Below are 23,053 nucleotides of genomic sequence, written 5' to 3' on the forward strand. Positions count from 1 at the left end.
ATTCTAATTGCTGAAGGTTTAAGCTGGTGTTTTAAGTAACACTTTTTGAGGAAAAAAGTTGTGTTAAACGGCGGAAAAATTATACGTAAGATGACAGAAGCTTCATATTTAGTGACTCCAAATTCAATGCCATTCCAGTTGTTAATAGAATATGAAACGATCGATATCCGGCATTTCTGTGTTTAACTCAATTACCTAAATCCTCTTATGAAGACAAAAATGGTATATAACATAAAGACCAAGAGAGATATGAATCCCACATCCCAAGCAACTTCCAGTGCACTATTTTTGAAAAAAATAACTTAATGAACGCCCTTATTATCTTCAGGTGTTATACTTTAGTGTTCTAGATTGCAGTACCAAAAGGCAAAGATATTGAAATATTTAAACTATATGATATGTAGCTACAAGTCAAATAACTAACATCTTCAAAGAGCTCTGAAGATAATTATTGGTATTCCAAGAAAGGTAGACACAAGATTATGTGGAATGATAACCGTACTAACCTTATAAGGCGTTCGCGACTTCAAATGCCCTCATTAATCATCATAGTAATACAGGCGAGGAAAAGGTGAAAGTGTATGGCTTTAAAATATACAGAACATAGTCGAACTAAAAAACTAAATTAAGCAACGTCAGAAAGGCATACACTACAAGACTTCATTTACTTCATTTACTTCAACGTTCAGAAGGCTCGATTGAGCCATCGATCTTCTTACCTGGTTCGATGAGGGCATTATCCTCACTGACAGTTGAATTCTCAATGTCTTTGGTTTCAACTTTTGCATCTCCTTGAACTTCGAGATCCAACAGAGGTTCACTTTCCTCAAGGCTACTCTCCAAACGCTCCACAATGTCGCGTAATGCCTTCACACAAGCCTTCAAAATGAATCTCGTGCTTGACCCTCTTTCCCTAGCTTGAGATAGGACAGTGAAATAAGAGGCATATGTGGTTGCGAGAAATAGTATAAATAAAATGGCTTCTGGCAAAATAGCTATTTTAGTAATCTTGCAAGAACCTGAATAGTCGAAGTTTATACCCCGTGGCATACTTGAGCAGGACATAGAACCAAACTTCGAAGTCAGAGTCACGAAAGCAGTGAACCACAGGATAGTCTGAACAATTTCCACTGCGAATATTAACAAAACAGGTAAAAATCTCATGATCCCAAAATAAACTGAAGATATAATTGAAACAGCTAAGCTTAATCTAAGGATTCGATCCACCCTATAATTTGTGATTATGGCAAAACTGGCTAACAACAAGTTAGTTAGAGATAAGCAAATTTGGAAACATCTTAACACGTGGAAAGTAGCTTTGGTGTTCCACTGTGCTACAGATACGGTTGTTAACTTTGACATATATGGCTTGAGTTATTATTATGGGTGCTGAGCTGGTAGCAAAATATCAGGTTGTGAGCACTGCCTGTATTTTCCTCTTTATGACTGGTTATATATACTTTCGTTAAATTACGAAAAGATTAGCAACCCGAAATATCTTCTTTTATCCACACATTTATTTATTTTTCTCATATATTGAGTGCGCAATTAGGAATCTACAATTGTAATTTTCAGCAAATACACAAATTTATTGAAAAAGTTCCTTTTGGGTTTTCGAGAGATCATAAATGAACATTCTTAAAGATAGTATTTCACTTCTCACCCGCCAACGCAAGAACGGAGATTATTTAGCAAGTATTACAGCAATCAGAAGGGAATTTCGATGGAAGTTTGCAAAAGAAATCAGAATAATATATTGAGTTTTAACAGAAGGTTGTATGAATTTGCCCAACGTCTTTAGCTTTGGAACGGCTAAACTCTAACAAACCTTTGTCAAAATACAAGTTATGGCGACCATGCAAATCGATGATGCCGCTCAGTATATAATGCCATATAAAAGAGGGCTTTACTTTCCGACAACTGATGTAAATATTGTAGAGGAATGAATGAGAAGAAAATTTTTAGATATCGGTAGGATTTATTTATACCCGCTGAAAGATTAGTTCGAATACATTACCATAGGGAAGGGTACAAATAATATGCCATTCTCTCCAAATGTAAAAATTCCTGATAGAACGCCGTACAAGTAGGCTGATTTTTTTGTTATCCAAGTTCTTCGAAAAAATATATGTCAGTAACACCCTATATATAGCTGGATTCGGATTACTATATGTTTAATGAAATTTAACACCTTTTTTTCTTGAGCCAAATTAGTGGTGGAATTGAGAAAGCTACCAAAATCATACCAAATCCAACCGCAATTGAAAGCCCCAATCTTGTATCATAAAGAGCGGCCAACACAATTGGTGCCACCAGTTTACCAATCCCGGAGATGGCTCCAATTGAAGGCATTAAATGGACCTTGAGTTTCGGGTCGATGTACATGGAAAAAAGGGCTGGAATGCTCGAGGACAAAAAGTTATAACCTAGCAATGTAATCGACATTCCAGCTGAAAAAAATATACCACAGTTTGTGGATGGAATTGATTTATGCTTCAAGGCTTCGGATGCTCCAATCATAAAAGCTTGTCCCAGTAATGAAACAAATAATGCAGAGACGGACAGAAAGACTTGACCGCTGTACAAGGAATCTTTTTTCTTTTCCTCAGCGGTCTCACTTCCAGTCGTCTCTGACTCGTCTAAACCGTCCTCTTTGGCCCTGTCGCAGGGGCATCCGATGTTTATCAACTTTGGAGCGAAATAGCTTCCAGCGACACCAAGTATAGATGCGGCCATAAACGCTATGCCTTGAAACTTGGTGTCCCAGTTAACATGGAGCGTTAGGAATACTGGCATAAAGTAAACTACTTCACTCATAATAAATGATGATAGGAACATGCTCCATAGTAGAATCAAGCAGGAGATAAGTTTTTCTCTTTTAACGCTAAAGAATTGCCTCAGAGCACTGAAAAGGCTGTTATTTTCCGAATTTGAAACTTTTACCTTAGGATTTTCCAAAACGATGGTTAATAGAACGCATACTGCAAGAATTATGAAACTAGAGGCAAATGTCGGTGCGTTGTAAGAGGCAATTCGGTATCCTTTAATTTTGAAATCGCAATATCCAAAAAATATGACAATTAATTGCGCTAACGCCATGAAGATACCGGCCGCTGTTCGATAAATTGATAGAAGCTTGAAAACGATACCTCTGTCTCGTGCGATTGATGTGATGTAACTGAACACTATAGCACCAGAAGCAGATGCTGCACCGCAGATAATACGCCCACCGAGCAAAGTGTTTAGCGACACTGCACCGCCGCATGAATACAAAAAATTACCCACAAACGATAAAAAGTAAAGTCCAACTATTACCCATTTGATGGACCCAAAAAATGCAGCAATATCTCCAATAATGAATGAAACAAAAACTTGAACTGCTGCAGAAATGGCTTGAATTCTGAACAAGAATTTGTCCGGGTCGGTTTCTCCGTTCTTTATCATGTTAGCATACTAGTTCATTAAAATTGTTTTAAATTTACTTTATACTTACTACTTTGATGTAGTCAACCACGCTTGAAAGATATACGCAGGAGTCGAAACTGAATTGAACAGCTATCAAAATCACGGCCAAGTATTTCAAAAACATGTGCTTCTTGACACCTAAAATTTTTTTCATTTTGATTTTATTGTTCCAGTGTCGAGTGACGTGCACTTGTAATGCAACTGAGACTCAATTAAGACGAACGAAACAGTAACTGGCAACTAGGAAGTATTGTTAACGAATCTTTTATATGATAATAATTGATTGACGGTGATTCTTTTCCCGATTAGGAAAAATTGTTCCGCTGTGAAATGGGATAGGCTTGTTTGGGCGCTGTACTTTTATATCAAAATAGTAAATCATATCGTTCAGTAGTAACAGAAGACAACTGACTTTTGGTAGTTCTAATCATTTAGACTATCCCAATTTTCAGACGGTTTTCCCATATTCTGTGAGACTCTGACCTCGAAACGAAAGACTGGAAGAAGAAATGAAGGGTTTCTTTGTAAGCCATAGAGACAAAGACTTGTGAGTAAAGTCGGTATTTTCCGCGAGCCCTCCTGTCGTAAACCTGTGTCTAAGGATACGAAAGTTCCGGCTTTTGTTACTGCCGTTTCTTGGTAGGTCACAGTAGTATATAATTGTTCTATATAATTCAAACCCTACACAATATTTACCCAGAAACAATTCATGAACCCTGCATTTAGATATAAGTTAACGTGCACTTTACAGCAGCTAAAATTTAGAATATCATGAATGACTTTTGAAGCGTGCTCAACAAGCAACAAATAGCATCGTAAATCAAATTCTAGTCAAGAATGTATTTATCAAAAAACAAGCCTCTGGTTAACGGCTCCGACAGTATACATGCCATTTTCTTGCAAAGACTAAGTAATGGACTGTATTTATTCTTGGGCCAGTAGAGAATACAAGTGATCACAAGAAAGCTTCATTACTTTTTATTTCTTTTGGCAAGGATCCAGATTAAGAAACCTCAGAGACTAAACTTTCACCTAAAATTAGTTTGCCCGCATGTTAAAACAGTAGTTTCCAAATCTTTGAATTCTCAGAATAGTCTGATGCTTTTTACATGGAGGTTATTGGGCTCTACGTGTAGGTTTACTTTGTAAGCCTCTCGCGTTAAAAAAGGTCTATTGTTTTACGGCATCGTTGAAAAACTATGTTTGTGCCCTTTGATGTCATCATGCAAGGTTCAATTGAATTCAATCCATTGAGTTCGCTTAATCTAAAATTACAATAGTCCAGCATTTGCAACAAGCAGTATGGGCAGATCTAATGGCGTTAGAACAAGGGCCACTAGTTTGGCTTGTACCGTCTGTAGAAAACGAAAGTTGAAATGCGATGGGAACAAACCATGTGGAAGATGTGTAAGGCTAAATACACCTAAAGAATGCATCTATAGTATTGATAAAAGGAAAGACAAGAGAAAAATTCAGAACGGGTCGAAGGTTTTTTTATTTAAGAATAATAATATTGATAACGGGAATAATTCTACTCTAGAGAACAAAGGACTAAGTGAGGATCCTGCGTCCCATATATATAAAGAGGAAACTCCACAATTTGATTCAGATATTGATATATCAAGATTTGGCACAAATGATGCCGTGATTTTCAATAATGACGGGTGGAACGCTTCCCTTCCAATCGATTTTAATTTCGATGAGCTTAACACTGAGACGACAGATTTTGATGACTTTTTAAAACTATTAGGTGATAATTCACCTTTACCGGAACGAAAAGGCCTTTCCTATTCCCCAACAGTCACAGGCTTAAGCGACGTGGCTAAGGCAACTGAGAGCGAAGATCACGCTCTTACGAGGTCTCGGCTGATCGATGTATTGTTTGAGAACGAGCTTCACGCTGTACCAGGAATATCAAAACGCCATCTAATTGAGCTGGAATCCCGATACCCAAATTTGGAATGTACAGAAGGAAATAGTGATGAAAAGTTTTTACTTTCAACTGTATTGTGCCTCGGGTCGTTAACTATACGAAAAAGGGAATTATTGAATCATTCAAACATAGAAAATAGTCCACTTTTGTCAGAAAATGGTATTTCAAGACTGACTACTGACGCTTTCAAGTACTATAATGCTGCGAAAACGCTTGTTCCTGACTTGTTATCTCATCCCACAATCGATGGATTTTGCGGCCTCGTTTTAATGGCAAATTTCATGACGATGATGATATCCTTAGAGCGCCAATTATACTTGAGCATAAATGCTTTACAGCTTGCTGTGGCTTTAAACTTGAACGACAGTATAAAATGCAAGGAATTTCTTGAATTGAACAGCGACGGAATTGGTGTGATCTTGCTATTTTGGAACATTTGGTGTTCTTCTTGCATGTTGGCAACAATTCACGGAAAAAATCCTTTTATCACCTTGGAACAAATCACAACACCTCTGCCCTGTGAAATATGCCCTCGCAATAAAACTAATGAACTTCCGATAAATTTCATGCAAATTAGAATCAAGCTAGCCACTCTACAAAGTAAGATTTTTCAACAGCTATATACTTCCAGTACCACGAACGAGGTACCGTTCGTAGACTTAGAAAAAGAATTTGAGGAAGTTTCAATTCAGATTACCAGGTTAAAAGGTTTTCCGATATTCGAAGAACATCTTTTTTACAGGAGCAGAGTCCTAATGTTAGAGCTATCATGTTTAAGAGCTCAGGCTTCTTTTCTATTATATCGTCCGTATCTGATCACCGGAAAATCCTTACAAGCAGTAACCATGGCAAAATCAATAATTCACGAAATATGGAGTCAATACACTAAACAGTTCCCCGATAACGAAAAGGAAAGGCATGAACATTTGGATTGGAATTTTTGTTATCCTTTAAGAACAGCGTCACTAACATTATGTATTTCATGTGTTATTCTTTTAAGGTATAAGCAGGTGGTGCAGTTCCTTGAAGTTACTGAACTATTTGAATATGTTCTAGCATTGGAAATATTGCAAGATTTAGTTCAGGTACTTCCTATTGAACGAAACCTTATTGATATAGTCAAATATCCCGTCAGTCCAGTACAGCTGAGTGGTGATAGTTTCGTCGAATTTTGGGGTCGCATACTTTACCAAACCTCTTCCTAGCTGATTTTTCTGACAATTTGTTCAGAAATCATCTTTTGAGATAGAAGTATACTAGGGAAAAGATCTAGATGATATGGTAGTAGGTCTACGCTTTTGAAAAAATAGATTGTCAAAAAGGTGGCCTTAGAACTCACAAATGTTATATACCTAGATTGATATATTGTCGCTGGGCCTGCACAGTACAAAACCTTGTTAATCGACCAAAAATCTGTTCTGACGTATTTATAAGCAATGATGGGTAATATAAGAATACTCTGAGGCAGCTCTGTGTGAATCGAAATACCTATGTATTTTTGCAACTAAACAAAATACGAGATATTCTATTTAGAAAACGTTGTCACAAAAACTTAGTATCCTTGATTTTCTGCAAGCATACTGATGATTTCTTCGGCAATAGCAACTACGTGAGTCTCCAGCGCAAAGTGGCCAGTATCATAGTAAACAACCTTTAAATCATCAACATCTTTCCGATAAGCTTCGGCTCCTGCAACACTGAAAATAGTATCATTTGCACCCCACGCAACCAGCACAGGAATCTTTGAATCTCTCAAGAATCTTTGAAAGGCTGGGTACAACTTTATATTATTCTGATAGTCGAAAAATAATCTCAATTGAATATCGGCCTGGCCGCTGCGTTGAATTAGCGCAATATCAAGCGTATAAGCGGCAGGATCAACAGATTCAATATCTGCCACTCCGTCATGATACTGGCGTATGACATTGGCCGGGTCTTGAAGGTACGGGATAAGGGATTGAACAAACACCGGATCACTTTGATATGACTTCCAATATTTCTTCAACGGACCCCAAAAGCGATCATCGAGACCCTCTTCGTAAGCATTACCATTTTGAGTAACAATGCCAGTAATTCTGGAGGGAAACTTCAAGGCTAACCGGAAACCTACCGGAGAACCATAATCAAATATATATATGGCAAACTTTTCAATCCTCAAAGTATCTAATAAATATCCTATACTCTCACACAGAGAGTCAAAGCTGAACGTGTAGTTTTCCGGCGTTTCCGTAAATCCAAACCCAGGAAGATCCGGAGCAATGATGTGAAAGTGTTCAGCTAGTAAGGGAATGAGGTTCCTGAACATGTTGGAGGATGTAGGGAACCCATGCAGCAATAAAATTGTGGGGTTACCTGCTGCACCTGCCTCACGGTACCAAACCTTTACACCGTCTTGAACTTGGATCTTGTGAAATCTTGCAATGATGTTTGACATTCTTATCTTTGGTTGAACTTTGACGGTGAAAGGAGAGTGGTCTATGTTCAGTTAATTTGTCTGTGCTTATATATGTTCTTTTTGGCTCCTATCACTTTTGGCTCCTATCACTTTAGAATATCTGTCACGATTATGTGCGGCGGAGTCTGCAAGCAAGTGACAGACGGATGGCCTGCAGCGCCGTCTGTGAAAAAGATGAATATTGGATTATCATACCTTTGAAAAACTATGTCAATAACAAGGGTGAATGGAGGTTCCAGAAATGCACAATATTGTGGAAATGCTTATGCTAACTTTTGTTAACAAACATACAATTATTTAGTCTATGGGAAAAAAAATCTATTTACTCGTCCTCGTTGCGCGTAGCAGTTGAATCAGGCTTGTGGGCGGAACTACGTGCTGGCAATGCGTCTGGAATATCGCTAGTGGCAGGCTGGTCTGTCTGTGACGTGCGCTCTTGTTCAGGTCTGTGAGCATCTTCTTGCTCGATTTCAAAATTACTGCCTTGATCTGTGAAACTGGATAAATCGTTGGCGTCTTCATGCAAGCCATCTGATTCATTTGAAAACTGATCATGAAGCAGCGAAGAGTAAGTAGGACCCTTTTTGTTTCCAAACCTTGCCCTTAATTTTGAAGAAAAGTGTGCTGCACCTGTCTTCGTGTGTTGAAACGCAGACTTGGTAATTAAAGAAAGGTATAATCCTAGTTTAACAATGATGTTGACAACTCTATCAGTATTATTGTTTTCTATCAGTCCATCGTCTCCTAGTCTAATTTCTTCAAATCTTGAAAACCCCCCATTTCTTCTGATACCTCTATCATATACAAACCATGCGGCAAAGAAAATAACGAGAAGAATTGTAACAAACACCGATACATAAGCACCGGTGTTTATAGGGTATTTTTCTTTGAATGCCCATTCTTTTCCGGGACAAGGGTGTGGGGCTAAATGGGCATCCAATTTCAGGCCACCTTTACAAGTTGATAAGGGAATTTTCCTATAGCCGGAGGATTCAAAATATTCAATTAAATCTGGCTCCTTTTTACAGATATCGGCAGCATTGGCTGAACTTAAGCCTTTGACTAATTTACAAGTACCATCTTTGGCTTTATAAAAGTTATAGTCACACTCGAAATCATGTCTTGTACATGGACAGTTTTTGACGTTCCTGGAAAATTCAGAAAGTGGAACATTTCCAATAAAACACTTTTCATCGGTTTTACGTAAAAATTCTGTTCTATGGCCAAATAGACAACCATTATGGGAACCCAGAGGAGAGTATTCAAAGTCTGCGCTTTCTTTACTGGTAATATCAAACTTGCATTGCCTCTCGAAGATGTTTCTAAAATCGATTGTGTATGTTCTGAATGAACCACTCCCCATGTTTTTTGCTTCTCCAAATAGCAGAAACCTTAAAGCAGAATCTCTGGGAACGGTGGTAATGTCCTTTACGAAGACCTTATCACCACAGAACTTATAATCTTTCCATGTTTTACCAAAATCAGTGGAGTAGGAAATAGAATCAGTTTCTGCATTTTCAGGCACCAGAACTAAGACTCCACCATGATCACCGTACTCCCATTGATGGGAGCCTTTCTTAACTTCAGCCCACGTCTCTCCTCCATCAGTGGTTAAGAAAGTGGAACACTCCTCATATGGTAGAAGCCTATCCCCGACGTTTCCGACACCAAACATCATTCCCAACGCAGAACCGGAAGAATATGTATCTCTTATATCCTTACGTTCAGTGTAGCCATGCAAATGTAGAGAACACTTATCTAATGATACAGAATCGCAAGAAAACTTTTTCCCTTCCGAATCCTTCTTTGGAGGTTTCAAAAAGTTCCAATCTGAACCTTCATTAAAGGTGATCTTCGTCTTCAATTGTTCGTCTTCCTTATTCTCGGAAACCTTGTCACTATTCGAAACGATGTTGATGAGGATAATGCCTTCAAGACCTTGAACTTTTTCAAAGTCTACATAACCCAATGTATTTCTATTAACAGCATGCCCCAAGGTGACAAAAGAAGTACCATTTGAGTTGGATTTCAAAAGATTACCAAAATCGCGTCCTGATTCTATGTTTGTTGCCACATGTATAAATATCGATCCCTCCTCGGATCCTAAAATAGTAAATGCCTCCTGCTTCCCAATGTCTTCACCATATGGGAACTTTGCCTCGGCAAACTCAGCACCATCAATAGTTACATATGCCCTTAACTCATTGTTTTCATGAGGCACGGCAACAATGATATAGCCACCAGTAGACAAGTAACCGATAATGTTTTCAAAGACGGTTGTTTTATCACTGTGGAAAAAATCTACAGAAGAAACTAAGCTTCTCGTTTCTGAAGACTTTTCCTTTACTTGGCACATAACCATCTCCTCATTTGACGGATATTTGAAAAGTGTGCCTGCGAACTCACAATGAATTGCACTATCAAGCATTTCTGTAAAAGTTTCACCCCCATCTTTGGTGAGGTATGCTACGGCATGACATTCTGGACTTAAGATTGATTCACAATTCTTACCACCATAATAAATAAATGTATCCTGTGCTTTAGCGCTAAAATCCAGTGGCATACCTAATTGCCTGGCTTCAGGCAATTTAGCTATCATAAAAGAGTATCCTCTATCGTGAGTTAAAAAGATGTTACCTTTGGAGCCAAACAAATAAGCTGAAGAATTGAAATATGGGTTGAACACAACTTCGACAATTTTTTCGCCGTCAGTGTCAAACCTTTTCATTGTTTGTCCACCATCGTGGGATATATAGGCATCTCCTATCGAATTCAGCATGACCAAAGATTCGTCCGCAACTGTATCGAAGTATTGATAAAATTGAATTTCAAAGTCAAATTTGTTTTCTGTAGTCACTATTTCCTTGCCATTCGAGCCCTCCTTAGGGATTTCGTCACATGGAATGTCTACGGGCTCAATTTTCATGGGTGTTTTGCATTTATCACCTTTGATTAGTTGTAATGGCTCTACTAATACAGATTTACTCTTCGATTTGTCACATATATCGGAAAGAGCAATTAGATTATAATCTGGTACACACTGGCCGTTTGTGTCCCTAACAAATTCAAACGAACATTCGTAGTCTGATGCAGAACAGCTGTTACAAGGAATTTCGTGTAAACTCAAATCTTTGAACGCTTTTTTTACCAAACAACGGGCGTCCTGTTTCCTCCTTCTATACTTGTATTTGGCGCCATTAACACATTTCCCATCCGCCAAATTCCAATCTTCAAAATCTTCCTCTTCACACGTTTTACGGTCAAATGCAGCTGAAAAATCAATGGCATACACGATACTACTTGAAAGGATTGCGAGTTTGCCTTCTCGATTGGTCGTAGTAATGAGATGTCCGTCTAGAATAAATTTTGAGCCAGATCCATCTGGTGTTGTATTAATCAATTGGGATGGACGGATACCACTTATACCATCAGTTAGCTCATATTCACTCCATGTTCCACCTTGGTCCAAAGAATAATAAAATTCTGATTGCAGATCGCCATCTTCATTTGGATCATATGGGATATACACAATAATATTTCCCAGATCACCAGTGGCATATAACCCAGAAGAATTATGAGCCAATCTCCATGTCAAACCGCTATCTCTGGAGATAAAAGTTTTTTGGTCTTCCCAATCGAATTCACTGCCATCGCCAACAGAACCTGTCATTAACATGATTCCGGCAGAGGGATTTGAAACTTCGAGCTGGTAAAAAGGGTTCTGAAGTGAACATCTTTCAGACCTAGTGATATCACATCCGAATGAATCTGCGTTTTCTCGGTCAACAACTTTCAAATTTGACCATGTGAGGCCGTTATCAACAGATATTTTAGTTTCGTCTCTTGCTATCTTTCCACCATATTTTCCTTTGCGATGAGAGTAGTCAATGTAAGGATGAAACGATCCAAATATTGTTCCTTTTAAGAAATCAGGAGAAGCGAGACGAATATATCCAAACTGATGGTTTGGTGTCCATTTAACGGGTGAAAATTTCAATCCTTGAGAATCTGATATTAAAATTTCTGAGGGAGCTGGTTGATCATTTTTCTCATCTGTGAACATTGTAGATATAGGAATGATTATTCTTCCAATAGAATCTTCATCAATTTCATTCACATTGACGTGCCGTAATTGAGTAGGCAGTTGTGCCTTTTGAAAAGTAGATGCATCATTGGATATCCAGATGTCCATAGATGACATCTCATTATGCCCGTCGTCTTGCGTTAAAACGACCACATGAGACTTCAATATCTTGTATCGATTAACAATTTTATCTTTGAATTCATCGAATTCTTTAAAGGTTCTGCCTCCATCACTACTCAAAGCCAATTGAGTGTAAGTATCAGTTAAGCGATGTTCGCTATCGTATATAATGTTGGAGAACAAACATATTATCGAAGCATCATTACCGCTAATATCAGAGTCCTTGCAAGATTTGACAAAGTTGCATCTTGAGGTTGTTATATCGTCATCATCTTTCTCTTTCAAGGAAGATTCGATCTTGTAAAAGGATTCCCCGTCATGGGTTAGGTATATTTTATTTGTGCCATAGAAAACACCTGAGTTTAGTGTATAACTAGGACAATCTGCAATAAGATACTCTTTTTTTGTGGGATGAGTAGTTATAATGCAATCAGTACCTATATGGTATTCTTCAGGGATGGGTATAGTTAGAGCCCTCCATGACTTTCCACCATCATCGGTGACGTAAAATTTGGGTGATGCATATATCGAAGCAAAAGCCCTGTCCTGTCCATGTAAAGGATCAATGACTAATCGAAAAATACGCTCTTTAATTTCTTTGACCGTTTCCCAATTTTCTCCAGCATCGAAACTTATCCACACTGCCCTATTGTCTAATCTGATCAAAGTGTTGGAGTCATCAAAACCCACTAGACTGAATGTATATTCTGAAAGAGTCTCCGTTACTTTGGGGATGAATTCCTCTGCATTGAGTAAAGGAAGGAATAGAAATACCCAAATAACATACAGGGCATGAAATAATATCATAATTGGGGATCTTTTACCTTTTATTAGTTCAAAGTTTTTTTTCAAATCTCGGAACTTTATATTACGATTCAACTGACCAAAAAAAAAAAAGGTAGCGGAGGATCTTCTGGTTGCATATTGGCGGGATTTAAATGAGTTTTGACGCAACAGGTTGCAAATATTCTACAAATATTCTAAAAATACTCTAAAAATATTCCAAAAGTATTCTAAAAATAAACAACCCGGATTCTCGCAATTAGTTTGAGTCTGGTGATTTTGAGTTGATCATGTTCGCTTCCTGCTCAGCCATCAATGTTTACCATTTGATGATGGAAACAACAGATGGAACTAGAAACCTAGGAAAAGATACATTGATTTGCTAATGCTGCCAGGAATACGCTAATACTATAAAGGAGGTACATTGTTAAACCTAATTTGTAAATTTAGAGAATAAGTATTTTTAAGGACCATAGTCCAGAATAGTATTCTGCAAAACAAATTCCAAATGATGAAAAAAAAAATTCTCGCTATGTTCAATTGATGCAGTTTAAGATGACGTTAGAGTTTTATTGTAGTACAGACATTATTTTGATATGTCGAGGCATTGAAGTATCAATATACCTCTTATCGGCGTGCAGCTACCTAACTGTCTCTCTCACACCGTGGTCTTTTCGAATGCAACAACTTTCAAGTTAAGTAAAAATGATTTATTCTATAAAATATGTATTTAGTGGGAAAGACTCGACAGACCTGCTTGCCAAGTTCTCTTTCTAAGCAATTGAGTTTGCCAGTCCCCCTGAAAATGCTAATGCCCATGTGCGACTCATTCCGTTATCTAAATATGTGGTTGAATCAAAAGTTGAATCACTGAAAAATGCGTACGAATCTACTGGGTCGAATAGTGCTTGATTCAGCTTCAATATACCTGTCCAGCCGCTTTCTATTGATCCAATGATTGGCTCGATTTTTGTCTGTCATTCTTCTTCGACGAAAGTCTCAGACCGAATATTAGAAGAAACCGGTGTGATAGGTAGCATATGAATACCGTGGATGTATTCTGTATTTGTTCCAAAATAAGTGGTATAATCGATAATATTGTCGAATAAAATACCACTCACTTTATTCCCTATGATTTCTTCAGGCTCAACTGTGTTGTCATTTTGATAATAGAAATAGTCGTTCATGGAATCCTTCATTATGCTAATCATCAAGTCACCTCTCAATTCCATTGACTGATCACCGATAGTTGCCCCCCATAACTTCATGGCATAGGCAAAATTGTAATCTTCACTACTACTTTCTTCGTTCTTACCGTTACCGTTCTCATAAAGTCCAGCTGCCCATGAATGACCGTTGAACCAATCAAACATTCTTGATTGTGCAAAGTATGCATCTTTTTCAGATGGATTGGCGACATCTCTTACCAATGAATTGACCCAATCTTTATTGTCGGTAGCCCAAGTACCATTTAGTTTAGAGTCAACGTAGCCAATGACGGCAGCTGCGTGAATAATGTAACCATAATGGAAATGATGATCATTGTAATAGGTGTTACCAAAATCGTATTGCGTGCTGGTCGAACCCCAATCTCCTGAACTGACCAAACCGTTAAACTTTGTGTCGTAAATCAGTGGATAGGTTTGCGCATTTTGTAGCAGGATTTCAAAGGCCGATTTGATGTTTTCCAAAGTACTCTTAGTGCTGGCTTCATCTTGGATGATTTCAGAGACCGTTAAAAGAATATAAGAATACTTATCAATAACCTTACCCAAATAATATGTGTTCAATCCGCTTATACTTTCCGAAATACTGACCTGTAATTCGGAATTAGCAACTTCAGCTAGTAATTGCAATTGCTCTTCAGAATACTCTAGAGGAGTAGAGCCAAGTTGAGAGGACCATGGTAACCAGGATATTTGCCTGTTCAAGGAGGTGGAAAATTGTAGGCTTGTTGTTAAATAACCATTCATTACACCTTTAGTTGTAGAAGCCAGTTGAATGCCGGTATAGTAGTCTTGCATTGCATCACTAAATGAAGATTCATGATGGGGCAAGGCAAAAATCATTGTGCTACCTGATGCCGACTCACCTTGAGTGGTATAAGAAAATTCATATGTAGCAGTAGAACCGTCAGAAACACCCTGCAGTTTGAAATCAGTAACGTACATACCTGCGGCTTGATCATAAAAGACTTCGTAATCCGTTTCGGAAGGTGCAACGGCTAATTGAATAATAAGACCATCAACACTAGTGTTTGCTTCAATTTCATATTCTGAGGTCACCTGCAATGAAAAGTCGGTTGAGGCTAAATCATCTGGTCCTATCACGAAACATAACCAAGTGACCCCATTCAACAGGGTGATGCGATATTTGAGAATACCCTGAGCTAAGTTGCTTGATGATTCAGAAACAATGGTATTGAATCCGACGCTGGAACCAATTTTGGCATTTAAAGAGCCATGGTATATACCGGTTGCAAATCCCATGCCTTGAACCAAAGGAATTTCGAGGTAATTTGAAGAACCATTAGATTCTGATAACACGACCCTTGTTGAAGACAGGGTCATTTCATCAACCTGCATAGTCATACTTGAGTCAAAATTCGAAGCAGAGAAAACAACATGAGCAATTCCCAAGGGATTGACCAAATATTCTGCGTTACCGGAACTGTCATAACCACCGTAGCTATATTGGTCTACTGTTGTATGTTGAACAGCAAAACCATATGAACTTGAGGTATACTTCCATAATGAATAAGGGTACACAAATGCTGGTGATTCTTGACTACCAACAATCAAATTTGTGTAAAACTTGTTTGTTTGGATGGGACCGTCGTTTGACACCCCATCAGCCAATGACATAGGATTTGGAGATCTGTTGAAAACAGTTGGTGGTTCATCTGTTGAAACAGCATTGAAAAGATTGACAATAGTCGTAGTTGAGAAGTTCTCCGTTGCGGTAGCCGTGCTGCTAGTAGAGGTTGACAAAGAAGAAGGGGAAGTGCTTGTTTGTTCAGAAGATGATGATGAAGAGATGGTGGCTTGTGTTGAGGAAGATACATAAATGGTATCTAATGTCGAATAAAGTGAAGAGGAAGAAGAATCTACCGTCGAAAATAATGATGTGGAAAGAGTATTTTGTGTTGAATTTGATGGATAAACCGGACTAACAGTTGATGATAGTAATGGTGATGATGAAGAAAGAACACTTTCTGTTATATTTGAAGGGTAAATTGGACTAGCCGTGGAATATAGTGATACTGATGGAGAAAGAGTGATTTGAGTCGTATTGGATGGGTAAGTAGGGCTTACTGTTGAAGATGCCAGCGATTGGACTAAATCCTGAGTGGAATTGGATGGATAGAACAAAGTCGAGGAAGCAGGAGTTGAAGCAAAGGAGGATTCTCTGCTAGTAGCTGTAGCTGTATTTGCGCTGACTGAAATAGTATATATTGTTTTATTCGAGGTCAATGAAGAAGGAATTATTTTTGTTTCTTGGGAGGAATAGGAAGGCATTTGAGTTACCAGTGGATCGATCGTACCTCTTGAAACAGAAGTTAATAAAGTGCCATTTAACTGTGTCCCTGAGATAGATAAAGATGAAGAAAACAAAGTCGAAGTCGAAGTCGAAGCAGTTTGAGATAATAATGTAGTGACTTTACGCATTGTTGGAGCACTAGAAATAACCGAAGCAACGACAGAAACCGAAGCAACGACAGAAACCGAAGCAACGCCTGAAACCGAAGGAACGCCTGAAACCGAAGGAACGCCAGAAACCGAACTTAAACTGTCTACTGAACTTATGGTTTTCGAACCATCATTTGTGTAACTATTTAAACCGGTGACAGTAGGATCATTATTGGATTGTGCGCTTATTGTTTGAGAGAATTGGCTTGCGTAATTTGATGACAACAAAGAAGGTTGAATTACTGTTCTTAAAGTAGAATCGCTGCCTTGTGAATTAATCGGAGATGCGCTCACTCTATTTTTTGGCGAAACTGTTAGAGGGCTATGAGAAGATGCGGATACTCTTGTTACCACTACCGATTGTGCAACATAAGGCTCACCTATTGTCACCGTAGCGTACGATAAAGTTTCAATTACATCGGTTTCCAATATTTCGTCTGCATTATTCGATATGAAACTTATATATGAACATTCAACCAAACTTAATAGAAAGATAAGTGTTAAATATAACTGCATACTAATTGTTTTTTTCGTTTTTTGCGTATGCAGATCGTTACTATGGTTATCTACTTGTAGACAACAAGCACAAGAAACATACTTGATGCTCAATTTGAAACAAACCGCACCAAGTATTTATATGTAGTACATTATACTTCCTTGTAGTCTTCGTATGGCGTATATGCCCTGCCACTCTTTTCATACCCAGCTTTTATTTTTAACTTTTTGGGTTCAGCTTTATGATTGACTAGTTTTTCCTTGGTAACCGAATTGGGAGATTCCGTGCCTTTTCTGCTGGCTTTCATAACAGAAATAGCCAAAAAGAGCTCAGCGCAGCTGAACTCGGTAACAAGGTTCAGATAAAAAGGAGAGGAAAGGCACGGAAGGCAAGGTCTCCCTCAAAAATATGCCAGCAAATACCAAATTAATTATTGACTTGGTAGCACTCCCCCATCAAGCAGGTTGTCTTGGCAAGCAGGCTTATTCTTTTTTTTGTGTAGGCAAAGCCAGTTCTATGCTTATAACCTTAAATGGGAAACAGATGCGCAGCTTACAGCGCATAAAAAATGGTAGCAACCCATTGTAGTGCTAGTATTTCTGCATTGCTACTGGTATGGTCACTTTAAAGAGCAGCAAGATTTCGCATTTTAAAAAACCTAGCAGCAAACTCTATTACTTGCAATGTACCTCCCCGTGAGCTTTCGCTACCACGTACATTTTTTTTAAACAACTAAAATTCAAAGTTTTATGTATAGAGGGTTAATTAGGTTTTTAATATTTAGAATATTTTGAGAATACCTTGGCGAACACTGAAACAATCGTAAAAGAGATTGCCGCTGCGCGTTAGTTCCTTGCTTTATCATTTTTTAGTTCTGCAAGAACTAACGCATTCATCAACAACGTTCTCTAATATTAAGAGCGTTTAAAACTCTATCAGTGAAATCACATTCTTTTTAACAACCATGTATCAAATGTAAGAGTTTTTGACTTGAACTGGGATATCAATTTCACAAGACCCAGCACCTTTATCGAAATGAAATTTTACACGGAAGAAATATGATCTCGAGCATAGACAGCTTTCAAAACTTGGTACTATGGTGGCTTTCAAATCCTCATTAAATTTTATGTTCAGTAACAATGTTTTCTTATACTCTGTTGGATTGACTTGATTCCATTCATTTAATTTCAAATGTGAAAGTATCGAATGGCCACAGTTTGATGGGGAGGTTTTTTTTATATTCCGAGAAGCTCGAGGAACCATGCTGGATATGGGGGAAGAACCAACATGCTCCCTTTTTTCCCCAACTAGTTTCGTTTTCAACGCATTTTTCATGACAACAACATTGGCATCCATACGCGCTAAAACCTGCACGTCCTTAATTGTACTCAAAGGCATTAACTCAGAAAAAACGAGCGGTCTATCATGCAGGCTAACTCTTGCGTCTTCCGTAAGAAGTAAGTTTATTTTTGTTTGATTTTTAGTGAACTCATCGCGATATGCTTCAATGTTTTCCAACATTTCCTGAAATATTTTCTTAATCTTATTGTATTTATGCTCCTTTAAAAGTAAATCAGTGTGGAACCTCACTGGTTTGCAATCTTCTGTATTCGTTGTTAAGCAAATCAGTTCTGTCTCCAAACTACTGATCTCCGGTGGATCATGCGGTATACTATTAGCAGCTTGCATACATACTAGTTCCACCCGTAAATTTTCAAGTTTTTCTCTTTCTTCAAACGACAGTAGACCTCTCAGATTAATCCAGTTCTGTTGATTCTGCCTGTTTCTTAATGAAAATACATTTTGTTTTTGAATCAGATTTGGACACCAATAGGGCAAAGCATTACTGGGAGGCCTTATTTTTATTGTTATAAGTCCAATTTTCTCGGAGTTAATCCTTGAAGCAGTATTATCTGGTTGAGACGATTGCGTATTACGCACCTTTTTGAAAAGTACATTTTTAAGACCTGTGCTGAAGACAGATGATATCGAGTAAGTAATTTCAGTTTGGATTTTATCTTCTTCAGAATAATGTTTCTTTTTAGGTGTTCCGTTTTCAATATTTCCAGCTGCTGCGTTCCATTCATACTTACCCCTTGAGGGTGCTAGTTGATCAGAGCGACTCATCTCCTGTATGTCCTCCTTACGTATGGGAATCGCTCGCCTTGTTTTACAGAAGATTTTCTCGATCCTTCCAAGCCTGTTTGCAATTTCGATATCGAAATCCTCTAAATCTTTGAGGCACGTTTCTTTGCTAATTGGATTGCATTGAAAGCCAAATGGAACTATTCTAATGCTATACTTTTTTTCACTCATCAAACAAACACGCCCAGAAGCTATATCTTTTCCTACTATCATAGCGTTTATTGAATAATTGATTAGGCTGCCATTAGAATTGTCACTCAGCCATAGCGAGGAACCTCTTTCTGACAAACGACCATAACCCAAACTCTCTGAAAATTTTAGAGTTGAAAGGTCTGGATGAGAACTCGGTGGTCTATCAAATCCTAAAGTAGGGGGTAAAAGAGAATGAGAGAAGTTCCCGTGCTTACAGGTTACGTCTAATAGCTGGTTTGGAATTTTAAAGGTGAAAAATTTCTTACGTTTATCGCCCGGATTTAGTGTCCTGTTATTAGGTAATCCGAAGCTTGTTTTATCAATGGAGTCAAAAAATCCACAAAGATCTTCCCCGGTGTTCACGTCTTCATGATTATATGACCAACTCGCTGCCATATCTACCATTCTCAAAATTCTTTTCGTTGTTTTTTGGATTCCAAAAGGTGATTTTATTTTTGAACTTGTCGTACCTTCCAAAGTTAAATAAAACATATCGAATTTTATAGGTTTAGTTGATTTATTTTGTACAGTAAAATATCCGTGAATTATATCACCAGATGTGTATTCCTTTAGCATGCTCTCGTGTTTCGGAAGCTGGCCAAACTTTGGAGCTGTCTTTGTAACGTATAATTCAATCGCTATGGGGGTTTTAACTCTAGGCAATGCGTATATTTTCTCAACCGGGATACCTTTAGTATCATAATAATTACGAATCTGGGAACTAGAAGAGCCGGAAGTAAACCGACGGCTATCAACGGTCACTTCATGATTTTCTAGGCCAGCGATATCATCGGTAAGAATCCGCATGTCATGCCCAGATTCACCTTCCGAAGGAATACTCCGACTTCTGGAAGTAACCTCATAATAAGGTGGATTTTCTGGAAAGTACGTATCGAAACTAGATTGAGGTATATTGCTGAGCAAGTTTTCATACATTTCAAATGATGGCAATAGCTCTGGAAGGACAAAGTCATCATCCTGAACATTGGTTATGCTCGAGCTATGATCTCCACTATTGTATGCGGAATCATCCTTTTCCTTTCCCAGGGATCTTTCACACCTTGGTTTCTCTGGTGAGACTCCTCCAAAGAATGTGGATGACGATGAAGATATTCTTTGACAATCTGAAAAGTTGTTTTGTGGTTCTCTTGATTCTTGCATTCAATTTGGTGAAGAAAAAGCTTGATTATTCTTAGTCTTGGGGACAAGTAAGGCTACTTAGTTCTCTTAGATTGATATACCAAAGCAAGTTCTACAATATCTGTATGATCGGCTATGAAGGTAAAATTAATTGTAGTAAACCAGCAAGTGCTATGCTCATTAATCAAGGAAAGCATTGAGGAGTAACATGATCATATTTTGTACAATTGGGAAGCAACCTTTCTATAAGTATGGATTACTGTTCAGATCCTTCAAGAAAGTTAGTGACATGGCATCGCTTATCTGCTTACCATTTTAGTAAGCGAGGTGAAATTTCTAGGGTACTGTTCGCTAAAACTGTGCGCGGTCTAAACAAAGCGGTAAAGATAGATAGCATCCAGTCCAATAAGACGAGAAAATACATAGATGACTCATAGAAGATAAAGTAGCCCTAAAGAATGGTGGTGCATACCCTCCAAGCCTCACTTGCTCTCGCTTATCCTTTCGTATATTTGCACAATAGGTAAACTTGTCATTAGGTAGATGATCAATAGATTAGTTTAAGCAGACAATCACAATTTCCAAACAGACATGCTTTTTCTATGATATTCTAGAACTTGCATATTTCGGCAGCTCTGAAAAGATTTCCCGATCGTAGTGTCGCTCGCGAGTCCCATGGACTTTATGAAGCCGCATTCAGGGTCTAAAATTACTAAGCACGTTTTTCAGCAGACATGGTACACACCTTCGTCAATTGTGCTCCAAAAATCGGCTGTTTTTAAAAATGCCAGCTTATTGTGCCTCTTGCGTTGCGCAAAATTGTGTTGACTCTGCCATGATATTTGATGGTGAAGTGTGAGCCTTGCAATGCAGTCATTCGCTGCTCTCGGGCAGTTGAATTGCGGACGCTCACTCTACAAAAATATTAAACGGTCACAGTGCTTTCATTTCTGAAGGTTACAGCAATTTTTGTCTTACTTTCCTATGGTACTAACATCGCTTCAATAATCGTGTTCGAACTGCCCAAATTCTCGTTATAGTTTTATTTAGCTTGGTGTCATAAACTTGTCCATCAGACGACCAAGATCATCGTAGGTTAAGCTAGATATGGGAAAGTAGCTAACTTGTTTAAGGCTAGGGCAATTGACCCTTGAAAGCAAAAAGAAATAGTGCCCGGATATAAGTTCGTACAAGCTGTACAGTTGCTTATATGATGCCATACAGTATTTATATGTGGGCAGCCTAGTATAATAACTTTGGAAGAGACAGTCTTGAGCCATAATCAGATAGTTTTTAGCTCGTGAATGATTGCAACTACTTCCTATCCGAATAAATGTAATCTCGCATGTTTGTTCTAGGTCGTGGTTAGGTTTGTACCGTTCAAAATGTAAAGCAATTACCTCGCGTAAAAGTCTTCAGATTTACTGTTTCGCTGTTGAAGACACACTCTTGTGTTATTTGATTTTTTCTTGATCGTCGGACAGTTGAATAAGATTATTAATTGGTTCATTCTTTGAAATTATACATTGGTTAGCAACATACTAAGAGCTTATTGGATGGAAAAATGCATAAACGTAAATCAGGGTCCTATGTGTCTGGGTGCTGTCTACGATAGTACTATTCCGCTGCATTGGCATCCTAATACACACGTGAATTAAACCCATAAAACCGTAATTTGTCGATAAGACGCTTTATGACACACAAAAGTATTATCATATGAAGTTCTTGGACAAGATTGAATATAATTTGTTTTGTTTTTGAAAACTGTAAAAATGAAGCAAAATAAAAAATGACAGAGTGTAGCATTGAGTGGTAAAAATTGAATTAAACAGACATTTGTTTATACATGTGAGCAAAAACGAAAGCTGGTGTATATTTTAGCAGATTGTGGAATACTAGAAAGGGAAATGAGCACTCCAGAAGTTTTAAAAATGTCATATTCTAAACTCGTGAAAATAATATCTCAATAGATAAACAATTGTAAGATGGTACGGTCGTAACTTTTGCATCTCCCTACTCAATCCTGTGAAGATGCCGTAGGGTGATACCCAAACAGCAAATAAATTGTGTTATAGCTCTTTGATGGTGCAAGGTGTGGCTACCCTGCTGCACCGTTTTAAGTAGTGTTGGTAAATTGAGGTTGGCAAGATGTCTCGGTGAAGAACATGTCCTGCTATCAAATTTCTCACGATATATTTATGTATCTTTATATATATATGTCCCGTGCGGTAAAACACTATGTTTCGTTTCATATGAGAGCTTAGTTACAAACTCTTTTGGAATGAGAACCTCTTATGTTTGAAAAAAAAAAATATTAAACGTGATTTCATTTGTGTATTGTGCTAGTGGCTGTAAATATGAAGAATTTTGGCCCAGCCAACTAGCTTTTACACAGTGTCTTATATCTAAACTCTGCTATCCCAACTACACAACGCTTTTTCTGAAAGAAGAGAACCTGGCGGAAAAAGCTTCTCTGTCCATCTTTATACTTAGCCGTTCCTTTTTCGCTACCTTACGAAGTAAAGGGTGTCCCTTTATAACGTAAGCGTCC

At 38.0% G+C, this 23,053-nt stretch overlaps 7 protein-coding genes across 7 annotated transcripts; 1 reads left to right on the forward strand and 6 right to left on the reverse strand.

The window, feature by feature from the left end:
* Nucleotides 1-678: 678 nt before the first annotated feature.
* SPAR_N03630 (uncharacterized protein) lies at nucleotides 679-1,362 on the reverse strand (the record flags this gene model as incomplete). The annotated part of the gene is made up of 1 exon (XM_033913102.1): nucleotides 679-1,362. One exon carries the CDS (start codon nucleotides 1,360-1,362, stop codon nucleotides 679-681), a length of 684 nt encoding a protein of 227 aa, XP_033768993.1.
* An 822-nt stretch (nucleotides 1,363-2,184) lies between these two features.
* PUL3 (Pul3p) lies at nucleotides 2,185-3,444 on the reverse strand (the record flags this gene model as incomplete). The annotated part of the gene is made up of 1 exon (XM_033913103.1): nucleotides 2,185-3,444. The coding sequence occupies one exon, from the start codon at nucleotides 3,442-3,444 to the stop codon at nucleotides 2,185-2,187; it is 1,260 nt and encodes a 419-aa protein (XP_033768994.1).
* A 1,323-nt stretch (nucleotides 3,445-4,767) lies between these two features.
* On the forward strand, nucleotides 4,768-6,603 carry PUL4 (Pul4p; the record flags this gene model as incomplete). The annotated part of the gene is made up of 1 exon (XM_033913104.1): nucleotides 4,768-6,603. The coding sequence occupies one exon, from the start codon at nucleotides 4,768-4,770 to the stop codon at nucleotides 6,601-6,603; it is 1,836 nt and encodes a 611-aa protein (XP_033768995.1).
* A 347-nt stretch (nucleotides 6,604-6,950) lies between these two features.
* On the reverse strand, nucleotides 6,951-7,832 carry SPAR_N03660 (epoxide hydrolase; the record flags this gene model as incomplete). Its single annotated transcript, XM_033913105.1, has 1 exon — nucleotides 6,951-7,832. One exon carries the CDS (start codon nucleotides 7,830-7,832, stop codon nucleotides 6,951-6,953), a length of 882 nt encoding a protein of 293 aa, XP_033768996.1.
* A 343-nt stretch (nucleotides 7,833-8,175) lies between these two features.
* On the reverse strand, nucleotides 8,176-12,864 carry SPAR_N03670 (uncharacterized protein; the record flags this gene model as incomplete). Its single annotated transcript, XM_033913106.1, has 1 exon — nucleotides 8,176-12,864. One exon carries the CDS (start codon nucleotides 12,862-12,864, stop codon nucleotides 8,176-8,178), a length of 4,689 nt encoding a protein of 1,562 aa, XP_033768997.1.
* Nucleotides 12,865-13,817: 953 nt separating this feature from the next.
* On the reverse strand, nucleotides 13,818-17,045 carry DSE4 (endo-1,3(4)-beta-glucanase; the record flags this gene model as incomplete). Its single annotated transcript, XM_033913107.1, has 1 exon — nucleotides 13,818-17,045. The coding sequence occupies one exon, from the start codon at nucleotides 17,043-17,045 to the stop codon at nucleotides 13,818-13,820; it is 3,228 nt and encodes a 1,075-aa protein (XP_033768998.1).
* Nucleotides 17,046-17,994: 949 nt separating this feature from the next.
* Nucleotides 17,995-20,523, reverse strand: BSC5 (Bsc5p; the record flags this gene model as incomplete). The annotated part of the gene is made up of 1 exon (XM_033913108.1): nucleotides 17,995-20,523. The coding sequence occupies one exon, from the start codon at nucleotides 20,521-20,523 to the stop codon at nucleotides 17,995-17,997; it is 2,529 nt and encodes an 842-aa protein (XP_033768999.1).
* Between the last annotated feature and the right edge of the window lie 2,530 nt (nucleotides 20,524-23,053).

The sequence above is a fragment of the Saccharomyces paradoxus genome, chromosome XIV, assembly GCF_002079055.1.
Source record: "Saccharomyces paradoxus chromosome XIV, complete sequence".
In the NCBI taxonomy this organism is placed as follows: Eukaryota; Fungi; Ascomycota; class Saccharomycetes; order Saccharomycetales; family Saccharomycetaceae; genus Saccharomyces; species Saccharomyces paradoxus.